Raw genomic sequence first — 25,989 nt, 5'->3', positions numbered from 1 at the left:
TGGGAGAGAATGTCAGTGATTCAAGTTTAGAATTCTTTGTAGTAGTGTTCATCTCAATCTTGAATCAACTCCCTTATATACTACTTTGATAGACTAGGTAGACCAGTAATCTTAATTGAATGTCTATGTAGGAGATTACTGTCTTACCTTTTGAGGTGTTCCAGTGAGTAATAAAGGCTTTCTTGTAAAGTCACTTCTTGTGTAGTAACTGCTCCGCCAAATTAGCGCGAATAAAACAGTGAAGTCCAATGGATATATTCTGAACGCTCTGGCGCAGTGTCTGCTCAACCAGGCTTTCACTTTAATCTCTGACAGACACAAAATTAAAATCTATCTAATTTGCTATAATAATTCAGCCAATTAGAAGTTAGGGTTTAGACTTAAAACACTAACAAGATGTGTTACATTGCAAAAGCTCGTCTAGGGATTCGTTTTGAAATTCAAAATTTTCCCGCATCATTTCTCTATAAATAAGCCTTGATGGCGGGCCAAATTCACACTTTTCCTTCATGCTAGTTCGAGAGCCTCCTGAGCTAGTGCAATGAACTTATACGTCCACCCCCGACAAGACTAACGCTTTCGATTTGCTTTCTATAGTAAGCTTTCGCTCTTGGTTACATTTTGTCATTTCGCTCTTGTTTTCTTTTTCTAAGCACTTAAATTAGTCCTCTCGGAGTCTCGATTAGTTCTCGTTTTAAAAATACTGTTAAATACAACAAAATTAAATTTAAATATAATTAAAAATTACTAAAGAAAATAAGAAATGAAAAAAGAGTTAATTTGACTAATGAATAATAAATAGATCAAGAAAATATAAGAAAATACATCACACTTGAAGCTCTTGATTCTTTTGTTTCCCTATGTTCTCTTCGCCCCAAGTTAAAATTTCCCTAACAAAGTTTTCAGTAGAATCAATTTTAGGACCAAATTTTCACAAGACATTAATAACAAACGTGTTGATAAATGTTACAAACCAAGTCACAATTACATTACATGTCCATAAATGAAATGGCTTTAAACAACACCCATAGCTCTCAACTAGGCTACGCAGTAGCAATTGCTTATCTTTCTACGCAAAGCTTGCATGGATTTTACTTACACTGTAGCCTCACATATATCCAAAGTAAGAGGAACCGTAAACTTGATAATAGCTAGTGAATTGCATGTTCAAAGAGATGCTAAATAGCTAAAATCCAGAGAAATTTGAGAACAGCAGTCAGATGAGAATATAGAACTCCTGGTATGCTGTTAGTCAGCAGTGTTGTACATCAGGAATTAATGACATAATATAGTCGCCATTTAGCTTGTGTACCGTTGGTTCACCCTGAATTGAAGCACATAAAAGATGTTAGCATATATGCACTCTTCAGCTTTTCAAGAGAAATCCCTATTGTTTTCAAGCAACAACATAACAGTAATCAATAGAATACCCCTTGCATTCCTCCGCAGATGGAAATGTTTGCCTAAGATTTCACCAAATGGTGTCTTTGGAACTGGTATAAGCTTCCCAACTATGGCAAGAGGCCAGCTGTTTTAATCAAAATGCCAACAAACCCAAGAATCGTACATTAACAATATTGTACAATAAAATAGTACGTACACCATAATTGGTACAATGCAGGGAAAGGGTATGTACTGTGTAGGCAACCGAAAATGTAAATCAAACTACACTCATAAAGCATGTTCTTAATACAAAAAGCTAAAACCAAACACCAACCTGATAAAGCCAATAGCAACAGACACAAGCCATAACTTCCAGCTAAGTCTAACAGTTGAAGTGAATTTCCCAAGAAACATGATTATAATAACCTGAGAAAGATAAAAGATTTGTATTAATGATATGGATATGAATGACTAAATTTCAAAAGGTAAAAAAGCAAATAGCAGAATCACCTGAAGCACCAAAGTCAGGGCAACTATAGACACAAATAAACGGTTTCTGTGTACTCCTTCAAAAATATTGATCTCCTCAGGTTTTCGAGCATTAAATTCATTAAACACCTGTAAAAGGATCGGGCATAACTAAGTAAAACTTGGTTGCAATGATGAATCAAAATTAGGCAGAGACAGCTATGCATGCATAGGAAATATTAATATATGAGGCATCAGCATGAAGCTTCAGCTATGTGCAACATGGCATGAGCACGAAGTTCAGTGTGCATTGCATCCTCCATTGCTATATTAAGGACAGTCTTAGCAGCTTTCTCTTTGTTCCTACTAGAGGCCCTCAAAGAGAATAGAAAATACAAACACAAGAAATGACTTTATCCCATGGAGCACAACAAAATACTCCATACTACCCTACCTAATTTCATTGTAGTGCTGATCAAGACACAAACATATAGCACACAACAGGACAAAGAAGCAACTCTGTATTAGGTGATGGCCACATCTATTATTCAAAGGACTTACTTGGCAAAGGACAAAGGAGTTGAAAATCAATGTATTCTTCACTTTAACAGTATGGTCACTGTTGTCATGCTCCAAACTCAGAATACTTTTACCTTGGAAGTTGAGAACTAGAAGAACAGTCACTTGATACAGAGCCTGCAGTTGTCAATCACCAAGATATAGCTCTCATAGAAGAAAACAATGAATGATTAAACAAGTATGAAAACTGAGAATTAAGTTTCAGATGAGGCACACCTGTATTATAAGGTTTCTCCACATGATATTTGTTATAAGTGGTTCCCTGAAATAACACAGAACTAATTTGATTCATGGTATTCCAAATCACCATAATACAACTGAACAAATAATTAACCACAATCCAACTAGAAGACAACTGATTGAAGCAATCTACTTAAGCACAATCACATGGATTCTGACTCCATTCAATCCTAATAAGTGGAAAACAAACAGTTTACCTTTGAGTTATTATATAAAGTATAGCTTAATAAATTCAATAAAAACAAGTTCCAGCCTGATTTATACAGTTTAGAACAGAAATTACATGAATTCCTCAAAATAAAATACCCTTCACTAAGACCTCATTGGATAATTTAAGATTTTTCATGAGGTAGAGTTCTTGGATCTTAAACCACAACCACAAATTTAATCAGCCCAACGAGTGTGCGCGCACACACATATGTATGTAAGTACGTATGTATATATATATATATATATATATATATATATATATATAATGCACGTATTATGGATCAACCAATTAGATTGAGCATGAAATGAATAGCCAGTAAATTGCAAGAAGCTATAAAATTGCATATAGCACTGTGCCCAAGTCATTCCAATTCAACCAACAAGTGTAACCTTTGCCCAACTGGAGGCCTGCACATTAGCTGATCAGTTGGTGGCTCTGTGGCCAGAGCAAGGGCTCCTAAAGTGTCCATGATGAGATTTACCCAAAGAAGCTGCTTGGAAAAATGAAAAAGTAAGAATTGAAATATCAAACTAACACACAAGTCAAATAAGCACAAAAAATAGAGTTATTAGTACATACCTGCACAGCATTCAATGGAACATCACCAGCAGAAACTGCAGCCACCACATTAATTATAAGAGCTGCAACATTTACGGTAAGCTGAAACTGTATGAATTTTTGGATATTAGCATACACAGATCTGCCCCATCGAACAACCTACATTCATGACAAAGGCAAACATTAGTGTCAACATATTATTATTATTCCTGGAAAGCTTTCATTCTTCCCCACTAGAAAAAAAAAATGAAACAAATAGTTTGTATGTGAGTTAACATCATTGATGGCATGAAGTCTTGGGATGGAAAACTCAGAAACTGATCTAAAGGAACCCAAGCTTTAGTTAGACTTCTACAATTGATACAATACATAACTAATGTATGTTTAAAAGATGCCACCCTCTCAGTATCTTTCTGAATACAATGCAAACTTCCATTCAAAAAGTAAAGTAAAATAAAATAAACAAATAAAAGCCACATTGACATTCTCAAACTTCTTGGTTTAGTTTTAACCACAGTTAAAAAAAAAATCATACATCATATCCTGAATTTATCTATAGAAAAGAATCAGGTTTCATGGTTTCCAATTGAAGATCTGAGAACTTGCTTAGGAATGTGTATACAACCTTTACAACTGAAGCAAAATTGTCATCCAATATGATTATGTCAGAGCTCTCTTTAGCAACCTCAGTTCCTTGGATACCCATAGCAAGACCAATATCAGCCTATCGCAAGAAGTAACAGTACAAAAAACTTTGTGAGGGAGCGATTCCAAAAACTTGAGAGGAGAACAGAAAGAGAAGAAATAATGCAGAGGAAATAAGAAAGAATTAAGACTTGGCTAAAACTGTTGAAAAGCACACACACAAAAAAGCTGGAAATGTCCTTCCACCTATGTTTTCACAATTTAATGATGGATGTTAAAGCTAACTATGCATCTAACATAGCTAATCTGAAATCCCCATTGTTCATGGGTCTACTCCTATATTTAGTGTATCATTCGGGAAAAAAAAAAAAGAAATTCAAATGGTGGACCACTCAATCACAAACGATTCTAAGAACAAAGAGAACATGATGCAATATGCAAGGGTCTATGCTCACCTCATGCAGAGCAGGAGCGTCATTAGTGCCATCTCCAGTTACAGCTACAACATGTCTATTCTTCCTCAATGCTTTCACAAGCAGGAGTTTATCATTAGGAGATGACCTTCCCATGACCTGTAGATATAGATTGACAAAATAAGGCTATATCCCAGCTAAAGATGGTTTTAACAATCCAACCTCCACAACATACTGATATCTTCTCTGCAATCTCTTCCCTTTCAAACTCAGATAAGGCACGAAATCTATTTCCTTCTATCAGGTTTGGTTCAGTAGCATCAGCATCAGATGCAAGTATCCCACACTCCAGAGCTATAGCTCTTGCAGTCTGAAGATTGTCACCAGTCACCATCCTTACCTATTATATTAGAAGAGGAAACAAAACAAAAATGAATGACTGAATACAAACACAAGAAAAAGAAAATTAACCCCAATCATTATCACTAATGCAGTTGTACATTAAATATGAATGACTGAATACAAACACTGCATATAGTAAAACTTGCATTTAAATCTTCATAGATTCCATTAAAAATGTATATGTTACACTACATCAGGGTTAGGAGTTCCCTCTTATGGTATGAGGAAGTCGAAAGTTACACTATAACTGTTGAACAAGAATGAGAAGTTATCTAAGTTCATGGTACTGAACAAATGAGTGCTTATACATGTATGTATAGAGATGAAAACAACCTCTAGGCTATTCAATCTAGATAGATGAGAACATATTAAAAGGATGTTTGGATAATAACTGTCAAACCCTTAGTCCACCTCAACATATCACCTCTCCACTGGATTATTGTTGAGCATATAATATATAAATATAAATGTGCAATCCAACTATCAGCTTAGGCTTTTAGTTGAGATGGAGCACATGCTTCAATTTGGTATGGGTTCGAATCTGCGTGTCACCCTCTAAAAAAGAGACTATGGTTCACGTGTTGCTTGGAGCCCATCAAAAAGTAATCGGCCCGCACACGTGAGTGAGCATGTTGAGCATATAATATATAAACATAAATGTGCAATCCAACTACCAGTTATGCTTTTAGTTGAGATGGAGCACATGCTTCAATTTGTTGAAACCCTAGGCCCGTTTAAGAATGGACCCATTAGGTTAATAGTTTATTCCTGTATAAATAGTAGATATATGTACAGTTCTTTACAGATAATACAATGAATCCCTTTATTCTTCACATGGTATCAGAGCCTAAACCCTAAAATAAACCCTTTCTTTCCGCCGCCGCCGCTACCACCGGAGTCTGCCATGCCGCGACTATCTTCTTCGTGTTCCGACTTGTCTAGTGGTTTTTCTCCCATTCTTGCACCATAGGCCCTCTTAGAACCTCGTCGCGAGCCTAGGCCTGAAGACCCGTCGCCGTCCGCTGCACGCACCGCCACCGTCGCTGGAGTTACAGACTGTTTTCTTACCAGATCTCTCTCATCAGGTCTCCATTCAAGGTGTTGTTGCTTCCATTGGATTCGCCTTGAGAAGACACACCTAGCTGTGTTTTTGGATCCTCCATCTCTGCCGGTCAACGGTCAACGCCGGTCAACTTTGCCGACCATCCCTTGAGGCAATTTTCTTGCCCTTTTCTAAATAGTATTATGGCTTCATCTCTCACCACTGGTACCTCCTCTCTGTTGTGTCTCTCTCAAACTAGTACCGCAAGTACTTGGATTCTAGACTGCCTCATATCATATTTCTAGTAATCTATCCCTTATGACTAATGTCACAAAGTCTAAGGCTTTACCAATGGTTACCTTAGCAAATTGTCATCAAACACCAGCTGGCGGTGTTGGACATGCTTCTCCTATACCATCTTTCTCCTAATAGTCCTTTCAACTTTATCTCTGTGAGTACTCGTACCCTTAACTGCTCCATACCATCTTCCAGGTTGGTGCCAAGCCATGTTAACATAAATGGATGCCCTACAATCTAGTAGCATATGGGAGTTGGTCCCCCTCCCTCCTGGTAAAACTGTTGTTGGTTGTAGGTGGATTTATACTGTGAAGGTGGGCCCAGATGGCAAGATTGATCGCCTTAAGGCATCGTTGGTGGCAAAAGGCTACACTCAAGTGTGACAATCAGGCGGCTCTCCATATTGCAGCTAATCCTGTCTTCCATTAACGAATTAAACACATTGAAGTTGATTGTCATTTCATTCATGAAAAGATACAACAAGGCCTAATTTCAACCGGGTTTGTGAAGACAGGAGAACAATTAGGAGACTTCTTTACAAAAGCCGTAAATGACTCTCAGGTAGATTACTTATGTAACAAGTTGGGCATGATCAATACCTATGCTCCAACTTGAGGGGGAGTGCTAGACATTATACATGGTAGGCATATATTTAGTCATTAGTCTATCATGATCTTAGGGATTGATAAGCATGATCTTAGGGATTGATTTCCAATCCCTACCATAGATTGTATCAATTTATTGTATATATGTGTATCCTTTTGTACTGTCTTAGTGTGAAATATACATATTCTTCTCTTAAATTCTAACAATACCTATAACTACATCCCACTGACTCTCAAATGGAGACATTTAAGAACTAACTAGCAACACTCATTGCAAATGACATTTAAGGACAGGTCACTATCATGTAGAGCAGTTTCCCAAAATCTTTTTTATATCAAGTAGATCTTTGAATCTTTGATGCATCATTTTATTTATTTATTTATTTATTTATTTTTAATATGTTGGTACATGCGGGGAGGGGCAGGGGAGGTTCCACAATTGTTGTGGGAATTGTAAATGAGGAACTCTGACTGTGCATGATTTACCTTAACACCAGCATTGGTACATAACTGCACCGCATCTTTTACACCTGGTCTGCAGGGATCCTGCATTGTACAATTGACAATTAGTCATAAACCAAAGAATCAAATACATGATAATAATGATTATAATAACAATAACAATAAGGAACTGACATTAGATTTGAATCTTGGTACAACCAAACATCCAACAAGGACAAAATAAGTTGAAGTAAAAGCACGAGGAAGTTTAATATAACACTCAAGTAAAACAAAGTAAATTTGTTTATGAAGAACTGCCATATTTTTTATATTATTATTTTGTGTAAGTATAGCACTGCCTTATAAATGTTAAAATAATTAGCATGGAAATGAGAAATGGGAAAACGAAACTAGGAAATGCAGGAAACTAACTGAGAGGGAAACATACAAATATAATAAATATAAAAGTGTATTTGCAAATATTTTTTCTTTAAATATGCATAAATATTAATTGTTCACTAGTTTGTTTTTAGGAAGGGCATTTTTATTTATTTATTTATAAATTAGGGAAATGATCCTAAAACATGTTATGGAGTTTCTATAAGTTTTGTTGAGGAAGGAAACCTTTTCAAAATGTGAAAACACTCACCCTTAAAAGTTTCCATGCATCATAGATGTTGGATAATCAGTTTATTCCAAAAGACATTTCTTTGGACATTATCAAGGATAGGGAGATAAAGAATGCAGAGAGCCTAAACAGTTCAAAATACTCAAACTTTTAAAATTTCCAAACTAGAAAACTTAAATGATAGTAATACATGTGCAAAAGAATACCTTGAGCCCTAGGATAGCAAGTAAAATCAGGTCCCTCTCTGGTAATTCCCACTGGTTAAGTTCCTCTTCGGTGGCAGGAAGTTTACCCACATCATAAGACCTGTAGGCAATAGCCACACAACGCAAACTATCTGCAGCCATGTCTTCAATTGCCTTCTTGAAGGACATAATCTGCTGACCAAATTTGGCGAAATGGTCAGTGGTAGAAAAATTACATAAGCTAACGGTAAAAAAAAATGCAACTACAGTCTACAGCATATATTTTCCTTTCTCCCTATAGTTTGGACATTTAACATATATATAGACTTGAAAGTTGAAAGTCTATTGGAATACACAATTGAAAGAGAAGATTATCCTTTGTTGTGTATTATCTTTCCATTCTTTATATATATGCTTAAACTACAACGTAAAAGTGTAAATGAAAAGCAAGGGTAAATGGGTAGTTGAGCACCAGGAAAAAAAAATGCAACTCCTTAGTTTCAATGCAAAAACCAACGAATTCTCAAACCTTATTTTCATCCATAGGCACCACCATTTCATTTGCATCAATATAACTAGTACAGCAAGATAGCACAATCTCGGCAGCACCTTTCCAGTGTATGTGAACTTCAGAATCTCGCTGCCAGAAAACTAAGATATAAGAGTGCAAAAAATAGATCTAGAAAGGCTTAGATATCTATAATGTCTTCAGTGATAAATTCCCAATGCATAAGAAAATTAGAAAATACCACCCTAGGGTAACAAATTATAAATGAAAAGCTAAAATTACAATTTTGAGTAAAATACAAACTAGAAATAAACAAATTTACAAGTAAATAGCTGACTAGCTGAGATTACCACTTTTACTGCAACACCACCTCGCTTTTTCTCCGAGTTGAATGGGAAAGCATGGATAATTGATGATCCAGATCGAACAGCATCAAATTTCAATCCAAGCTATATAAGAAAATATTTATTAATATACATAAATCTCTCATGTACAGAACTTATCAACTAACACCAAAAAGAGAAGTTACATCAATCCCAAACTGGAGAATGGCCTTTTCTGTTGGTGATCCAGAGATCTCAGCTACTAGACCACCCTGTCAAAGACAAGCTCAATAAACACGGGTAGGTAAAAGTTCTTTCCTCAAGCAAAATGTTAGAACTAATAAAAATGCATTGCAATATACTAATGTGGTAAGAGGACAATTGGTGTGGATGGAAGAAGATACTGAACAAAAATCATTGCATACACTATAGCACATAAATAATGAGAAGTATATCATGATTTAAACACTTGATTACTTTGTTCCTAGTTTCAATTATAATGAAGACACTGAATTGAACTCAACTAACCCTTAATGCTAATCTGGTTAGACAGGCTACATGTATTCTATTTCTCCAGGATGAAAATCTTGTTCAAACAATATAATTTAACTTAGTTTAGAATGATGGAAAGATGAATCAAATGTAAAACTTTATTAATATCTTAATGTTAATAGGAGAAACTTATCATTGTGGTCATCACTGATTAATTTTTTCAACAATCAGGTGGCCACTCTGCATTCTCTTTAACTACATTGAAATAAAATGAGGAAAGGAGCTCAAACTATACAATTAATTATGAGAAAACTCAGACTAAACTCTCAGTTGCTGAGGACCATAAAATTATCAAAAACAAATCTAAGTTAAACTTCAGAATGCAATGAGATCAAAACCACAGTTATGAAAAACAAGTATGAGAAAATTTTCATTCAAATGCTAAGCATAGTGTAACTTGGATTATTTTATCCAAATCAATAAAGATCAAATTATTGTTAAATGAAGCCACACTCTTCAATTGAATTTCCTTGAGTTTCTAAGATTCTTAATTTAATTTACACAAGTTTCTGAGGTTCTCTTTGCCTTTGTCAAATTAACCAAAGGTTGACAAAATATCCAAGTTTCCTTTGCCAACCTTCCGTTGTAATCTGTTTTGGATCATATGCTTTCTTTCTAAAAATAGGTGACTGAATCAAACAGGAAGAATGCAGCCATTATTGGGATCACTGATGAGTGCAATTTGTTGCCCTATACTTTAAAAAGAAAGAACAATTAAAAGATGCTGTCAACTAATAATGACCCCTTCCCATGTGAATATCAGTGTCCTAATATAAATCTACAAAAAGAAAATAAGGAATTAAGTTTAAAAAAACATATAGAAAAATAAACACAGTCAACCTAAAGAGTACTCTAGCCTTTATTAGCCTAAATTCAACACACACTGTCAATAGTATTAATGCAATGCCTTCAAGGAGAAGAACACTAACTTTTGGAGGATAATAAAGGTGTCATCAACTAAGATTGATCCATTTCCTCATGAATATCAGTTGCATATAGGAGTCTCAAGTACAAAATTTAAAATATAGACTGATTATGAACTCACTCAATCAAAAGACAACTCTAATCTTTATTAGTCTACCTCGGGCAAGAAAACACTGCCAGTTGTATTCAGTGCAATGCCTTCAAGGAGAAGAGACATGGTATTTGGAGGCAATCTTGATTTAGCATCAGTTAAGTCAACTCTTTCACCACAGATGTGGGCCTCAACCACAGTCATCTGAAAAGAAGAAAATGTTAAATACAAATGGTGAAAGAAGTACAAAACTTTTGCAGGATCAGACCTTTTTCCTGAACTGCTGCATGATTTACGGCCTAAGTATTGATGTGTGCTACCTTATTTTTGTTTTTAGGGAATGAACTCAATGTTATCTTCGGCAACTATGACAAGCCCAACCTTTTACTCCACTTGGAACCCAAATCTCAACCCCCCCACCCCTACACACACACACACCCCAAAGCAAAAGAAGTGCTTGCTGACCTGATTCAATGTTAAGGTTCCAGTTTTGTCACTGCAAATGGTAGTTGCAGAACCCATGGTTTCACAAGCAGATAGTCTTCTAACCTGCATTTGTAATTGTTTACCCACCACATGCAACCACAAAGTGCCTATATAAAATATGCAATATAAAATGCACATGAAAGAAAAATTAGTAATATAAATATTCATACCAAAGCCTTATCTGCCATCATTTTTCTCATTGAATAAGCAAGCCTACAATACAATATTCAGGGAGTATGTTACAGTGTTGCTGAGAGTAACTAACAAGTGCATGGTAGGAAAAATAGTACCAGTAATTCATGTAATAAAAAAACAAACACAAAAAGAAATAGAAATGGGAAGAGGTCAGAGAATTAGATGAAGAGATTCATGCATTGAGAGTCCAATTATTTATAATGCCCAACTCTTGAGACAGCTGAAACATGATCACTGATTGCTTCACATTGGAAATGATCAATGAAAAAGTTCAACCAAAGCTTCTGTACAGTTTATTAACTTAGTTTTAATAGAATGGATAAAATGGTAGAGAGCTATAATTGGGGTGAACTTACGTCAGAGTGACAGCTAAGGGAAGACCTTCTGGCACAGCCACAACTACAATGGTAACCTAGAGATTATGTTATGTTAGTCGAACGTTTAAATTGATTGTACTGAAAACAAAACAAAGTGTACATCCAAACTTACAGCAACAGTAAAGATTTTTATAGCCCCATCTACAGCATCACCAACTCTAGTCCTCCCAGCTTTAAATTGTATAGTACCATCTGGATTTTTGGTGTGCCCAGTGAAAAATCTGTAAATTAAAAGCTCAGAATCATGAGTAGTGGAACACTAATGTGGACATCACAATGAGTATGTTGAATTGCATTCAAGGCATACCTGATCATAAGGACAACCAGAACAACTAAAGCTATCATGAGCCCAGCAATACCAATAAATGTTGCAACTCCATTTAAACGGACCTGACAACATACACAGAATTATGGATGTTTATATTGAAACATTATTAGTATTCATAGACCTAAAGATTAGTTCAACCTGAAGAGGTGTTTCTTCTCCATTATCCTCTGAAATGCTAGCCATCAGCAATCCCCATTCTGTATTTCTCCCAACACTTATTACCTGTAAGAAGACATTAGAACATACATAAATTAGAAAAGTTCAACAGTTAAGGGTCAAAAACTGTTGAAGATGCCAGACAGTATAATGTTGTAAGTAGGACTACAAGCTTTTTCTCAATGAAGTTGCAACAGAATTAAATAAAAATTGCCATAAGAATTTTGGTAACCCTATAAAAGATCAGATCAACAGCAGAGGAACACTAATTTTCTATTGCATATTTGCATTTGAAGCCACCAGAATGGTAAGATATGACCAAATAAGTACAGACATACAATGATACAAAACTCCAAGCACATGTAGACCTAGCCAAAAACAATTTATAGACTCTTTCCCAAATTTCATTATAAAACTTTATTTTCCAACATGCAATTTACCAACTTTGAAGAATCTATCTGTGAATATTTTATAGGTATGGACATAATATATCTCCACAGAAATCCATTTAAGTCTACTTTCTAAAGAAAAAAAACAGTTGACAGTTTGGAGGTTACTGCAGGGAGTTATAACTTATAACTTAGTGGAGATTGTCAATTTCAACATCATGTGCATGAATAACCATTACTCTAATATTGTTTTATGCTATGAGTTTTTTCATGTCCTATTCTTGTAAGTTGTAACCTATGATAATGGTTATTAAGTGTTTTAAATTGACTGTAGCATAATCCATTTGCAAGTATAAATAAACATGTAATAATAGTGTAAAGTGGGAGTGAATTGTAGACACTACTAGTGAATGAATTATTGAATGATAGTCTACAATGCCAAAATTGAACACCCTTAGGAAAGAAGCCTAGCAACAAACCCAAAATGCCTTCAAATTTCACTAGAAAGACTTTAAAATTCTAAAAAAGGGATCTGGAAAATCTTGCTGGAAAAAGTCACCGCTGGTAGCCGTACACGCCAGCACGTGGTGGCTGTGGCAGCACATAACACTAGTGACATGATAAATTTTACAGCCTTGGTTGTCAAAGAGGGAGGAGTCCATTAGTGCAAGTAGTGAGATCAGAAGGTCATCAGATTATGAGATTTTAGAGACTACCACAAGAGATGCTTGGAACAAAAACAGTGGCAAAACAAGCTGGAAAAGCTTCTTTTCTAATGGGAAAACTTTTTTTTTCAAAAAGATATCTACTTTTGGAGCTTTGATACTATGTTGAAATTGAGAGATTGAAAAGCTGAGGGATGGGCGAATTGCCACCACGGGAAGCAAAATAAGTGAGAAATCAAAGAAAGAGAGAACAAAGAGAATATATGACTATTAATATTAATAGATTGCATACAAAGTTACAAACTAAGGAGGTTAGACATGCTTCAAGGCTAGGTTTGCTTGAGATCCCAAAACTCCCTTAGTCCCCTTTTAGGGCTTGTTATAATCTAAGATTGGGCCAGGTCACTCAACTAGGCTATAATGCACATGGGTCAAACCACACTAAAAGATTGAATCCAACCAATTAGCTAGTCTAACTCATGGCCTTATAAAACCATATGTTCTCTCTTATTTTATTAATGTGGGAATCTTAGCATTCCCCCTCAAGTGGACAACCGAGTCATTTTGAATCTAACCGGTTGACCACTTGAAATTTGACTGGACCTTCCCCTGAAATGAAAGCTCTAGACACCACGGGTGATCTGACCACTTTCCGGGTGAAATGAAAGCTCTAGACGCCACGGGTGACTACTTTTCGAGTGAACACAAAGTGGACCGAACAGGCTCTGATACCATGTTATAATCTAAGATTGAGCGAGAGTCGAGCCAATTTGAATCTAACCGATTGACCACTTGAAATTGGACCGGACTCTCCCCTGAACACAAAGTGGACGGAACAGGCTCTGATACCATGTTATAATCTAAGATTGGTGGCTCTGATACCATGTTATAATCAGAGATTGGGCCAGGGTCACTGAACTGAGCTATAATGCACATAGTCAAACCATACTAAAAGATTGAATCCAACCAATTAGTTAGTCTAACTCATGGCCTTATAAAACTCATATGTTCTCTCTTATTTTATCATTGTGGGACTCTTAACAGGGTTTAAAATTCTGCTTCTGATTAATCCAATGAATTGACTCCAATAACTAATAATCACTTTAAAACTAGATAACTAATTAAGAGAAAGACTTCTAATGGAATCAAATAATTGGAACACTTTAAAGTCTAAGACCACAAACTATTAAGCAATTCCAATCTAACTAAAGCATTTATTAAATAATTGATAAAAGCATTGTTGTTTTCCTACATCATATCCATGTCCCCAACCTACGTCATTATACCCCTCTGGGATATCAAGTTTGTCCTCAAGCTTGAAGACTGGTAACCTCTTGTATTATGTAGCTAACACTTCCCACGATCAAATGACATCACTGAAAGAATCACAAATGGTAAAGCTATAATTAGCTTTTGATAGATCATTTGATGAGCCAACAACAGTGAGGAGATGGACCCAATCCTAGGCATCCTTTGAGTGAGCTATTTGGAGCCCAATTATGACTGATACCATATGGCACAACCATGGAATGAAATGGAAGGTAGAGCTGTGAAATAACCTTCCCATGTGTTGGACATTTTTTGGAAAAGACACATCATTAGTTTTTGCAAATTCAGCAACCCTCCATGTTGAACTATCACCCATATGAGGTTGATTAACCGAAACACTAGCTTGTATTTGCGCTATCTCAATATATGGATGATTAGTAATTTTGGAGGATGATCATCCATTTTGAGTTGCGCTATCTCAAAATATCGATGATCAGTAATTTTGGAGGATGATCATCCATTTTGAGTTGCTCCGTGGAGGTCCAAAACGGAGTTTGCAAAACTCCTTAAACATTGTCCAACTTAAGGGTGGCTCGTTGGGAAGCACCTGGTAGTACTTCTCATGTCATGTTGAAAGCTGCCGATACCATGCTATAATCCAAAATTGGGCTGAATCTAATCAATTAGCTAATCTAACTCGTAGCCTTATAAACCTATATGTCCTCTTAATTTGTCAATGTGGGACTCTTAACAGAATCAAATAACCGGAACACTTAAAAAGACTAAGACCACCAACTATTAAGCAATTCTAATCTAACTAAAACATCTATTAAATAATTGATAAAAGTATTGTTGCCTTCCTGCATCAGATCCATGTCCCCAGCCTGCATCAGAATCCTACTTTCTGTATTTCAACAGAACAATTAGGGAACAATAAATTAGACAAAATTACTATGCACATTGACTGACTTTGTAGTTCGTACCATGTTTGTACCTCAAAGTATCACTTCTTTCACCATGTTTCATGAGTTAGCCAATCAAGATTAACTAAAAGAAGTTAGACAATGACAAGTTCATGAAGGTAAATAGACTTAATGTCTGAAGAATAAAGTAACACAAAGTGCAACTAATGTCCATCCACCATGAAAACGACATAAACATTATAAAAACTTTTACCAGCATGGTCCCATAGCCATCCGCTACTTTACATCCAGACATCAGAAATGGTGTTTTTGAATCTTTATGTATCTGGTAGTACAAAAATTTCCAATTAAATAAGAAGCTAGAGATGATACTTGAAAGATCTTCAAATAGAACTCCCACGAATACTCACAATCTTGCTTTCTCCCGTCATGCTTGATTCATCAAGTGCCAGAGAGTGTCCAGAGATTAGAAGTCCATCAGCAGGTACCTGAAATAAATATTCTGAGCAAGGAAGTGCAGAGGTGTAGATAAGATCCAGGAGTCAAAGAGTCTTACAAGGGGAAGAAAAAGATTCAGTTCACCTGATCACCAATTTTTAGAGGTACAACATCACCGACAACAATCTCAAATATTGAGATTGGAACTCTTCGCCCATTTCGAATCACCTGCGCATTTTGGACCAAGAACTGTAAGCAGAAGGAAAAGGACAGCAAATGAAGAAAACATGACAATTTAAGAGACACCTCTATTTGTATATTTTGCTTCTCTTCATTCAGACTTTGGAACTGAAGTGATTGCTTGTAGTCACTAACAGCTGCATAATGAGTACAGGGAATCAAAACAAAAAAATCAAATAATAATAATAATAATAATAATAATAATAATAATAATATTATTATTATTATTATTATTATTATTATTATTATTATGCCAAAGGCCTTGTGGTCAAGCGGCACCCGGTGTACACTCTTTGTGCTTCAGTAGGTTGAAAAAGTAACTATGAACAGATACTACATTGTAACAGCGTCAGTAGAACTCAAAAAATATTATTACTATTATTATTATTATTGTTGTTGTTGTTGTAATCATCATTATCTTTATCATTTTGGTGTCGTCATTATTGCCAAAAGATATAGATATTCATTTCAGTCACATATGACAAGACAAAAGGTCCTTCCACCACTTCTTCCATGGATATGTGTTGATAAAATTGAACATAAGGTATTCGCAAAAAAACAAGAACAGAAATAACCTACAAATTCAATTGAGAAACAAAAGATTCATACAGAAAGTTGTGTGCCAACTATCAATATGTGTTCAACAAATGATTTCAAGGTATTCACAGAAGAAACAATAACTGAAAAGGCCTCCCTAGTCCAATAGTATGGTAATTTGTGAAACTAGAAAAACTAAAAAAGCTCACTTTAGATATCTGATGAAACTTGAAAAGATAAATTTCAATATTGAAATAATGACATAGTCTAAATGAATAAAATAAAATAAAATAAAATAGGTAAATAGTGCTTTAAGCCAAATCATAAAAGTGACCACACTCTAAACCACTGAGCAAGCACAAGCAAATGAAATCTTTGGAATTGCCCACAAGGCTAAGATCAACCTAAAGAAGAGTAAAGAGATAAAGCTTCATGTGAATCCTATACCTGTTACAATTATGACAATGATGACTGCTAAAGCAATGCTCCCACCATCATACCATCCTTCTTTTAGACCCTTAAAGACATAAGATAAGATAATAGTAAGTAATATATTACTAAATACACACACAGAATCAACAATCTGACAATGCACAAATACTTTGACGAAGTGCCTTGAACCTACCTCTGTCTTTATGCCTAGAGCCAAAGAAGCAGCTGCAGCTAACATCAAAATTACCAAAGTCTTATCCTGACAAGCATCCCAAAGAAACATCTGCAATTGCAGTAAAGAAAATAGCTTCATAATGATATTAAGAGAGTAGATTTGCTTCAACCCATTATATAAAACTATCAAAAAAAAAAAAAATCATTGTTAAATCTTTGGATCAATACATACCCAAAAATTCCGTCCCTTCTTCCGTGGATATGTGTTGGATCCATATCTGTTCTTTCGCTCTAACAAATCTGCTTCGTCACCATGTACTCCTTTTTCTAAATTTGATTTCAACTTTTCTGCCACGCCTACAACCTAATGCAAGACCACCACAACATAGAGAGAGAAGAAACACTATGATTAGCATAAATGCATAATATTGATATATGGTTGGAAAAGAAAAAAATTGAACTCTTATCACAATCAACTTGCCCCTCCATATTGCTGAAGAGCAGAGAAATCATGCTCTCTGGACATTGATGCCAACTCCCCTGCACTGACATCAAGTTTAGTGTCTAGAGGTTGATCTGTTGGCAACCGTTCAATGGCTCCTGGTCCCAATATGAAAATACATAAGAACCAAAGCAGCCTTTATAGCAACCCATAAAGCAAGAAATCTTCATTTATGATACTTGCTCAGTATTTCAAATTACATACTGCTAAGCTTGTCAAAATATGTGATTCCATTTAATATGGAGTACTTAGATGTGATCAAAATACATATCATTTTGTTGTGCTTAGTTCATCAAATTGCTTTCACAGTTTCACTGCTCAAGAAGGATTGACAATAACATAACATATAACAGGAAAAAAATAGAGAATACCTTGCTGAAAAAGTACAATTGCCTGATAAAGCAAAGGAGACTATCACATCAGTAAAGTGAACAGAACAAATATCCAAAGCACTGGAATTGAGAACAAAAGTTTACCTGTTGGACTGCAATATCTTTTCTAATCCTGGCTAGTAATTTCTTCTTTGCTTCTTCTTTTTTCAAGTCTAAAGTATACCGAAACCTTCGAGAAGCATTTAAGACAAGTGCAACTTGCTGAAAAGAAATAACGAATTTTAATTCTAGGTTAGGCACCCTCCTCAATAAATAATCAAGAAGACAGTGATTGGAGCAAAAAGATGTATTCCTTTTTAAAATCTTCAGGTGATAAGTGAATATAGCAACAGAATTATCTTGCTAGGCAAATTCCAACGTAGAAGACTAGCAAACATAAGCCAGTAAGACATTTTATTAGGAAATTACATAAGTCTGGAAGACATTTGTTAGGAAATTTGGACAGCTAGTATAAAAGGAAATGTCTAACCAAATAGAGAGAGTAAATGGTTTGACTTCTTCCTGCCTTTTGGTAACTGCATCCTACTTTTGAAAGGGTAGCCACCATTTTTAATTTCTTTGTCTATACTCCATAATAAGTAATAAATAACTTGCAGTGTCAATATATCCAAATTAATCAATACACACTATAAATAATTCTGGGGCTATTATCAAGCTCAACAATGGAAATCTGCTGCCTTAGATGATTAATATCAACACTTTGCATTAGAAAATTCCATTCTGTGAAATGCGAACACTGCCTCTTCTGAGTGTCTGAGACAGGTATCCTAAAGTGGATGTTCACATTAACCACCATCCTAGTCAATAAGACACATTGCAGGGAAAGAACCCCTTCATCTTCTGAGCTAGAAAATGACATGTCTGGTCACAAAATGAAAAGAGATCAAACATGAAAATAAATAAATATAAATATATTAAAATTATTTTATTTAATTGTTAAAAATTCCATACATACATACATACATATATACATATATATATATGTATATATATATGTATATGTATGTATGTATGGCAGCATCAAGTGCGAACTTTGAAGTGCACCACAATGCATTTTATGATATTTATAAGTACAACTCAAAAGTAAACTTCAAAAATAATAAATTTCATAAAAAACTTTAATTATGCAAAATATAATCAGTAATCAAAAGCGCAACAGACCTTCTAAAAGTGCGCAATATAATCATTATAAATACACAAGTTAACACATTCGCACCACGGCACAGATTCTCATTTGATCTGTTACCTATATATATGTAAATATACTTAATGGTCATATACCATCCCACCGGTCTCCCAAGGGAGCACTAAAGAATGGAAAAGAAATACTGTAGATAGTAATAGACCAAAACACTCATACAGTCATACTACCACTAACACACAGAGTTGCTTAACCGTTCTATAATACCTTCCCCTTCAAACTGCCCCTCCTCTTCCCAACTAATAAAAACAAAACAAAAATAAATAAAAATAAAAATTACTTCGTAATAATAATAATAATAATAAGAGGAAAAGGAAAACCTAAGTGGATAGAAAGACATATTTAGAAGTGCGAATTCTATTAAAAAAATCATAAAAATATCTGATGAAATTTTCAAATAACAAATTGGCAAAATTAATAGCAACTGAAGTTCAAAGTGAAAAGAGGCGCCAAAAAGAAACCAACAAAATACAAACATAGAACACAGGCTTTTGAGTTCCATTTTAACAGCTAAATGCAAGGAGCAAAATAGAAAATGTAACAGTGTACGAATGACAGCTGAAATAGAAGCATAAACATAGAGAGAAAGACAGAGGGGATAAAAAAAAAACTGACCCTCCATCGTTTCAAACTGTCAATCGTGGCGCTCTTAGTACGGGCAATATCAAACGGGCGACAAATGCAGATATCAAGTGGGCCACCGCCGCCGTGGTCGTCGGAATGGCCGCGAGTGTTTCCCGACTCCAAATCGTCGTTGCGGTGGAGGCGATAGGGCGAGCCTTTGAACTCATCCATGCCGCTGCCGCTACTCATCTTCGGCTCTCAGAAGCAGGAGAAATGACACAACTAATACACTTGAACTCTGTATTATCTCTGAGTAGAAGAAGGAATAAAGTTGAAAAGTGAAAGTTAACAGCGAAAAATGTAGTAGTAAATGTGAAAAGCAATAAAGTGTTGCTTGAACAGATGGACGAAAGAGGCAGTGCCAGAGGCAGAGAGGAAGGGATCAGGCGCTCAACAGCTGAGCTGACTGCTAATTTCTTTCAATGTACGTACGAGAATCTCCAGGAGGGGTGTTTCTCTCTCCCTCCCCCCGCTTCTTTTGGTTTTCAGATGTTTTCCGTTGCACTAACCTCGCAGTAGCAGGATAAAAGACTGGAATAGGACAAAATGATATAGCATGGACAAAAATGAGACCTTTGAAAAACTGATAAAAAGGGGGAAAATCCAGTTTAGGACATGTGTTTGGTGTCAAAAATGCATGTCTCAAATTCGGTTGGGATTCTTCTTCTTTTTTTTAACTGTCAACATCAGACGCATTTTGGACGTGCATCTGATGTGTTTTCGAACAGTCAACATCGGTACTATGGGACCGACCTACTAAAATACGTCAGACACATTTGAGTCTGATGTTTTCGGTTCGAAAAATAAAATAAAATCTCAATTAAATTTGGTACATACGTTTCTGAAGTCGAAGGCGATTTTCTCCTTTTTGTACCAATTTTGCAAATGTCTCATTTTTATCCATGCTATACCATTTGTCATATTCCAGTCTTTTACCCCGCAGTAGCAGGGCGGATTGTGTGCCTTTCTTTCCACTTAATTCACTCTTCACGCAATGAGCAAATTAGGTGCTTAATGCTTACTTGAGAGTTAGGCAAATATTTTCCATTAAAAAATCTTGTAAATATTTTGTCAAACTCTTTTTAAAGAAAAATGTAAATTTTAGTCCTTAATTATTATTGTATTATATATGACACCAGTTCCTATCCACTTTTAAATTAATTATTTTAAAGTGATAATTTTAATCTCACTATTCAACTTATAATTCAATATTTTCTCAATTTTAAGTTTTTAACCAATCTCTTACTCGTCCATTTAATGATTTATTATTTATGAATTAAGAAAAAAAAATTTAGGTGGCATTTAGTTGATGACTGTTGTACTATCAAATTTGATACACATTATCACGTTTATTTGTCTATTTTTACTATTCTACTATAAAATTCAAATTTCTAAGATTGTATAAAATTCATTACCATTTTCTCTCCTGTTTTTTGAACAATGGGATAGAAGAATTTTTTTTTTTTTGAAAACAAATCATTATCCATGTATTTTTGTACGTGCTTTTGCCCTTTCTTTTATGAATAAAATTACTCTTTTCTTTATACATATACATATATATATATATACATATATATATATATATATATATATATATATAAAAGCACCATCATGTGCGGCCTGGTCATTAGGTGTGACTGTGCGGCCTATTTTCAACCATTAGGTCAACGTGCAATATATAGCCACACCTAATGATCAGGCCGCACATGATGGTGCTTTTATATATATATATATATATATATGTTACAAAACACACCATTCTACGTACTAAAATGCACCAGAGGACCAATAAAACACACAATTCCACACTATAACCAAATGCACCTATTAACTTAAAATTTATCAATATACGTGATAAAACGCATCATTCTACGTATTAAAATGTACCACACCATGCCTCATGTTAAATTATAAGCATACACTATTTACACATATTAGAAAACATGTGTTAAAATATGCATCATTCTACGTATTAAAATGCACAACAACGTGTGTTAAAATGCACAATTCCACTTATTGAAAATCCTCATCCCATATTATAAACATGACTATTACACTTATTAGAAAACATGTGTTAAAATACACACTATTCAACGTATTAAAATGCACCAGAGTACGGATTAAAACACTCCATTCCACAACGCACTTATTAGAAACACATGTGTTAAAATACACATCATTCTATGTATTAAAATGCACCAGATGACGTATTAAAACACAACATTCCACATCACAGTTACACAACATTCTACGTATGAAAATGCACCAGCGGATAGATTAAAACACATCATTTCGTAATATAGTTAATGCACCAACATACGTAATAAAACGCACCACAGTATGTATTCAAACGCATCACACTATGTACTAAAATGCACCATTTCAATTCACGTAATATAGATACTAAAATTACCATAATAACCTCACTTAAACATACACGAATTGCAATTAGATTAATGAAATCGGACGACGCAAATTAGATCGCACGTTCAATTATAAAGATAAATTTTAATATATTTCAAATGAACATCCAAATAAATGTAAAATTATGAAGTCTACGTAGCTGTGTGAACCATGAATATAATGTACATTTTTAATATATTAAAAGTATACTATTTGTGTATTAAATATATATTACGGAGTATTTGATAGCATATAAAATAATATATTTTTAGTACTCAAATAATGTACTTTACGTACACAAATAATATACTTATTTAGATTAAAAATGTACTTTTTATTTATGGTGCAAACAATTGTATGGACTATGGTCTATGTAATAATGATGGCAAATAAGTGGGGTATGATTATCAAATCTTCTGAAGAGGGTTAAACCATAATATTTTTAGTGTAATTTTTTTTTTTTTTTTGTAAATTAAATAGATCATTATTAGTGCGTGGACGGCCTTCAATCCAACCTTTTCTACCTCTTTTGTTAAGTTCACTTTATTTACTCTTTTATTATTATTATTATTTTCCCTGAAGTGAATAACTTCAGTTAGAGTTAAGGAATACACAAGCTAAGCAAGCTAAGCAAGCTAAGATGTCATATTCGAAAAGCTGACCTTCAAGTAGAAAATCTTTACTTTATCCATTTTGACAACCATATCAGACCGATAGAACCTACGCCAGGTTGTAACTCCCGGAAAAAATGACTGAAATGTGACAAAATGTAAGGTAGGTGATAAAAATATAAATTTTTTAAAAGTTGACAACAATGAAAAAACGAGTTTGAGAAATGCATATGGCGTCAAAAACGCATTTCCCAAACTCGGATGACTTTAATTTTTTTTTTTTCGAAATACAAAGTCATACGCATTTCAGAAATGTGTATGATGTATAAAATACATCATACACATTTCTGAAATGCGTATGGTCTTTAAAAAAAATAAAAATTGTGGCGTTGTCTTCTCCGACGAAGGAGAAGGCGACCCAACTGGGTTGCCTTCTCCTGCGATTCTGCGAAGGAGAAGACAACCATTTTGGCCGCCTTCCCCTTCTCCTTCGTAGGAGAAGGCGACCTAACTGGGTTGCCCTCTCCTTCGACGGAGAAGGCAACGCCAAATTTTTTTATTTTTATTTAAATGATCATACGCATTTCAGAAATGTGTATGATGTACATTTCTGAAATGCGTATGGCTTTGTAATTTGAAAAAAAAAATTAAAGTCATTCGAGTTTGGAAAATGCGTTTCTGACGCCACATGCATTTCCCAAACTCGTTTTTCCCATTTTTGTCAATTTTTCAAAAACTTACTATTTTTGTCACCTATTCTATATTTTGTCACATTTCAATCATTTTTCCGCCACTTCGACACATCTCACATGTCTTTCTAATTTGACACATCTCTCCAATATGCCATTTCCTCCACCCAGATATAAACCCAGAATCAAGTAGTTGATCAAGTTGCATGGTTAACTTCCACAACATTTCAAATTAAATTTTTAGATGGTAAAGTAGGAAAGTTTAAAAAAACCATTCATTTCATTGGATCCAATGAGATCACCCTATTTATTATGAGATCCCGTTATATATAGGCCTAACTTTATTGACTATAACAAGTAAAAGTGTGTGTGTGTATTTATATATAGAGAGAGAAATGTATTGAAGTGAGGACACATACATTATAGAGGATTATGAGGACAAATCTTATGCATTAGATTTTAAAATTTAAGGGTGCAAATTAAATACAATTTTAGGTTTTATTTAGGTTAAATTAAGCATGTTTTCATCTAACTTAAGGTGGGGGGTTATTTTTGTCACACATCTATAACCGTATGGACTCACAAATTAAAAGCTAAAACCAGTTCACAATGTCAGTAGAATTCGTTGTGTGCCCTACTTGTAGCTTTCGCGTGTCTTGAACAATAACAGACATAATATTTAGACTCACGCCAACAAGAAAGTAACGAGAGTAATGTGTTCGAGTCATCCATAAGTTTTAAAGGACTCGTACAAAATGAACATAGATAGGAAAACACAGAATATATCATTACTCCGTCTAAAAGTACTTGTGTTTATTAATTGCATTGTCATTTTTTTCCAAAAAATAAAATAAAATAAAACTCATTGTAAGATCACTTTGCCCTTCTCTTGAACAAAGCAAATATTTCACTCCAACGTTGTCATCTCGGTTCTTTATCATTGTGCTACATCTAACATCGAAACCTACCATTGTTGCATAGCTTTTGTAAAACTGCACACCTTCTTCTACTGTTGAAAATCTTTGTCCAATGTATGGTCGTATGGATTCGTCACACTCGGATATCCATTCATCGTTACCCCCTTCGCAAACTTCATCCTCAAACACGTGCCCATTGGTGTCCTGCCCGTCTTTTTCTGTATGCATACAATATATTATAAATTGGCACTCAATTAATCAAAAAATAATCCACAATATACACATTCTTCATATTTTTCCCTATATTCCTATGTGCACTACACAAATTATTACGCCCATGATCTCATTAAGCATGTTCGAATGCAATATGACTATTTAATCACTCATAACAATTCGAAATTCCATTTTCTATCAAAACGAAACTCGTTCGTATTACTTTTTGTTCTTCTACTTTTTCTCGGCCTTCTAAATTTTTTTCATACATCCTATACAGTATTTTCCCTCTTGTGTGAGGGCACACGACGTATGATAATAGGGCACACAAAAAATCCCTACCATGCACTCGTTAGAATATGATTAAAGCATATATTATCAGCCGACAAGACAAAGCTTTGGATTACCGTGTTCATGAATTATTTCCAACCTATAAAGTTTAAGAATGTCTCAAACATAATGAATATAAATATTTTGTCCGTTAGTTCTACATGCACACGAAAGATGATAAAGTAGGGCAACAACGACTCCTATCTAGGCACACGTTAAACTCGCAATTTCTATACACTATAAGCACGCGGGTTTTAAACATTCAGAAATGACTATACACGAAAGCTGAAAGTAGGGCACTCAATACGATTATTATTTTTACTACAATTGTGAATCTTATCGTCGAAGATTGCCGTACCATTCTTTTCCGTGGAGGCGTCTACCATCGTGTGTTCAGAAAAACCTTCAAATTCGTCTCCCATGACAATCGCACTATTATCCTGTTCAATGCCGTCCATGCCTAATTACACTACCACTCGGTGTTTCTTGTTTTCTTCCGGTTATATGACATTATTTATTTTCTTCCTTAATTACAGTTTAAGAGTATCTTTATGTTTGTTAATAAAAAGCCGTTCATAATTATAATTCGTGTAAAATATCTTATTTGTCCTTAATTATTTATTTAGGCGCCATTATCATATTCATCAACTCATAATCTCAATCGTGTATGCTTCTTGATTCAATGGGTAAGGTTAGTCCTCATAGTTCTCTATAATTATGTGTCCTCGGGTTGAATTTGTAGCTTTCTCTGTAGCAAGCTCTTTGACGATTTGAACCGCTTCCCAAAACCCTTATTCTTAACAAGGGTTGGGGAATGGACAACAACATCAGGAGACGTGAACACACCATCATCCAACCTGCGAAACCTCTGACCAACAAATGGCTTGCACGATTCGTCACAAACCGGCACCCAATATTTCATTTTGCCCGAAGAAATATCCATATTACACCCACAACTATCAATTGGAGAATCACCATCACCATACAATAAGCCAGCGACACA

At 34.8% G+C, this 25,989-nt stretch overlaps 1 protein-coding gene across 1 annotated transcript; it reads right to left on the bottom strand.

The window, feature by feature from the left end:
- Positions 1–915: 915 nt before the first annotated feature.
- On the bottom strand, positions 916–20,347 carry LOC116000197 (calcium-transporting ATPase 9, plasma membrane-type-like). Its single transcript, XM_031240229.1, has 35 exons — positions 20,256–20,347; positions 19,815–20,072; positions 18,083–18,199; positions 17,978–17,999; positions 17,586–17,704; positions 17,337–17,468; positions 17,124–17,213; positions 16,946–17,015; positions 16,028–16,098; positions 15,866–15,949; positions 15,694–15,771; positions 15,537–15,608; positions 12,020–12,103; positions 11,861–11,943; positions 11,666–11,774; positions 11,533–11,588; positions 11,152–11,194; positions 10,961–11,044; positions 10,562–10,699; positions 9,135–9,200; positions 8,956–9,054; positions 8,627–8,737; positions 8,119–8,289; positions 7,330–7,389; positions 4,733–4,897; positions 4,540–4,656; positions 4,065–4,163; positions 3,461–3,598; positions 3,271–3,371; positions 2,647–2,692; positions 2,413–2,547; positions 1,894–2,001; positions 1,718–1,809; positions 1,431–1,528; positions 916–1,324 (listed from the first exon to the last, which is right to left on the bottom strand). Exons 2-35 carry the CDS (start codon positions 20,010–20,012, stop codon positions 1,320–1,322), a joined length of 3,261 nt encoding a protein of 1,086 aa, XP_031096089.1. The 5' UTR covers positions 20,013–20,072; positions 20,256–20,347; the 3' UTR covers positions 916–1,319.
- Positions 20,348–25,989: the final 5,642 nt, after the last annotated feature.

Source organism: Ipomoea triloba, chromosome 12 (assembly GCF_003576645.1).
Source record: "Ipomoea triloba cultivar NCNSP0323 chromosome 12, ASM357664v1".
NCBI lineage: Eukaryota > Viridiplantae > Streptophyta > Magnoliopsida > Solanales > Convolvulaceae > Ipomoea > Ipomoea triloba.
Note: the sequence above shows the minus strand (reverse complement) of the source record. Positions and strands in the feature narration are given on the sequence as shown.

Coding starts and splice junctions, on each gene's coding strand:
- LOC116000197 (XM_031240229.1), bottom strand. CDS start 20,012: ATGAGTAGCGGCAGCGGCATGGATGAGTTCAAAGGCTCGCCCTATCGC. Junction 17,016..17,123: donor CTCTAGGCATAAAGACAGAG/GTAGGTTCAAGG, acceptor TATGTCTTTAAG/GGTCTAAAAGAAGGATGGTA. Junction 7,390..8,118: donor TTGCTATCCTAGGGCTCAAG/GTATTCTTTTGC, acceptor TGTACAATGCAG/GATCCCTGCAGACCAGGTGT.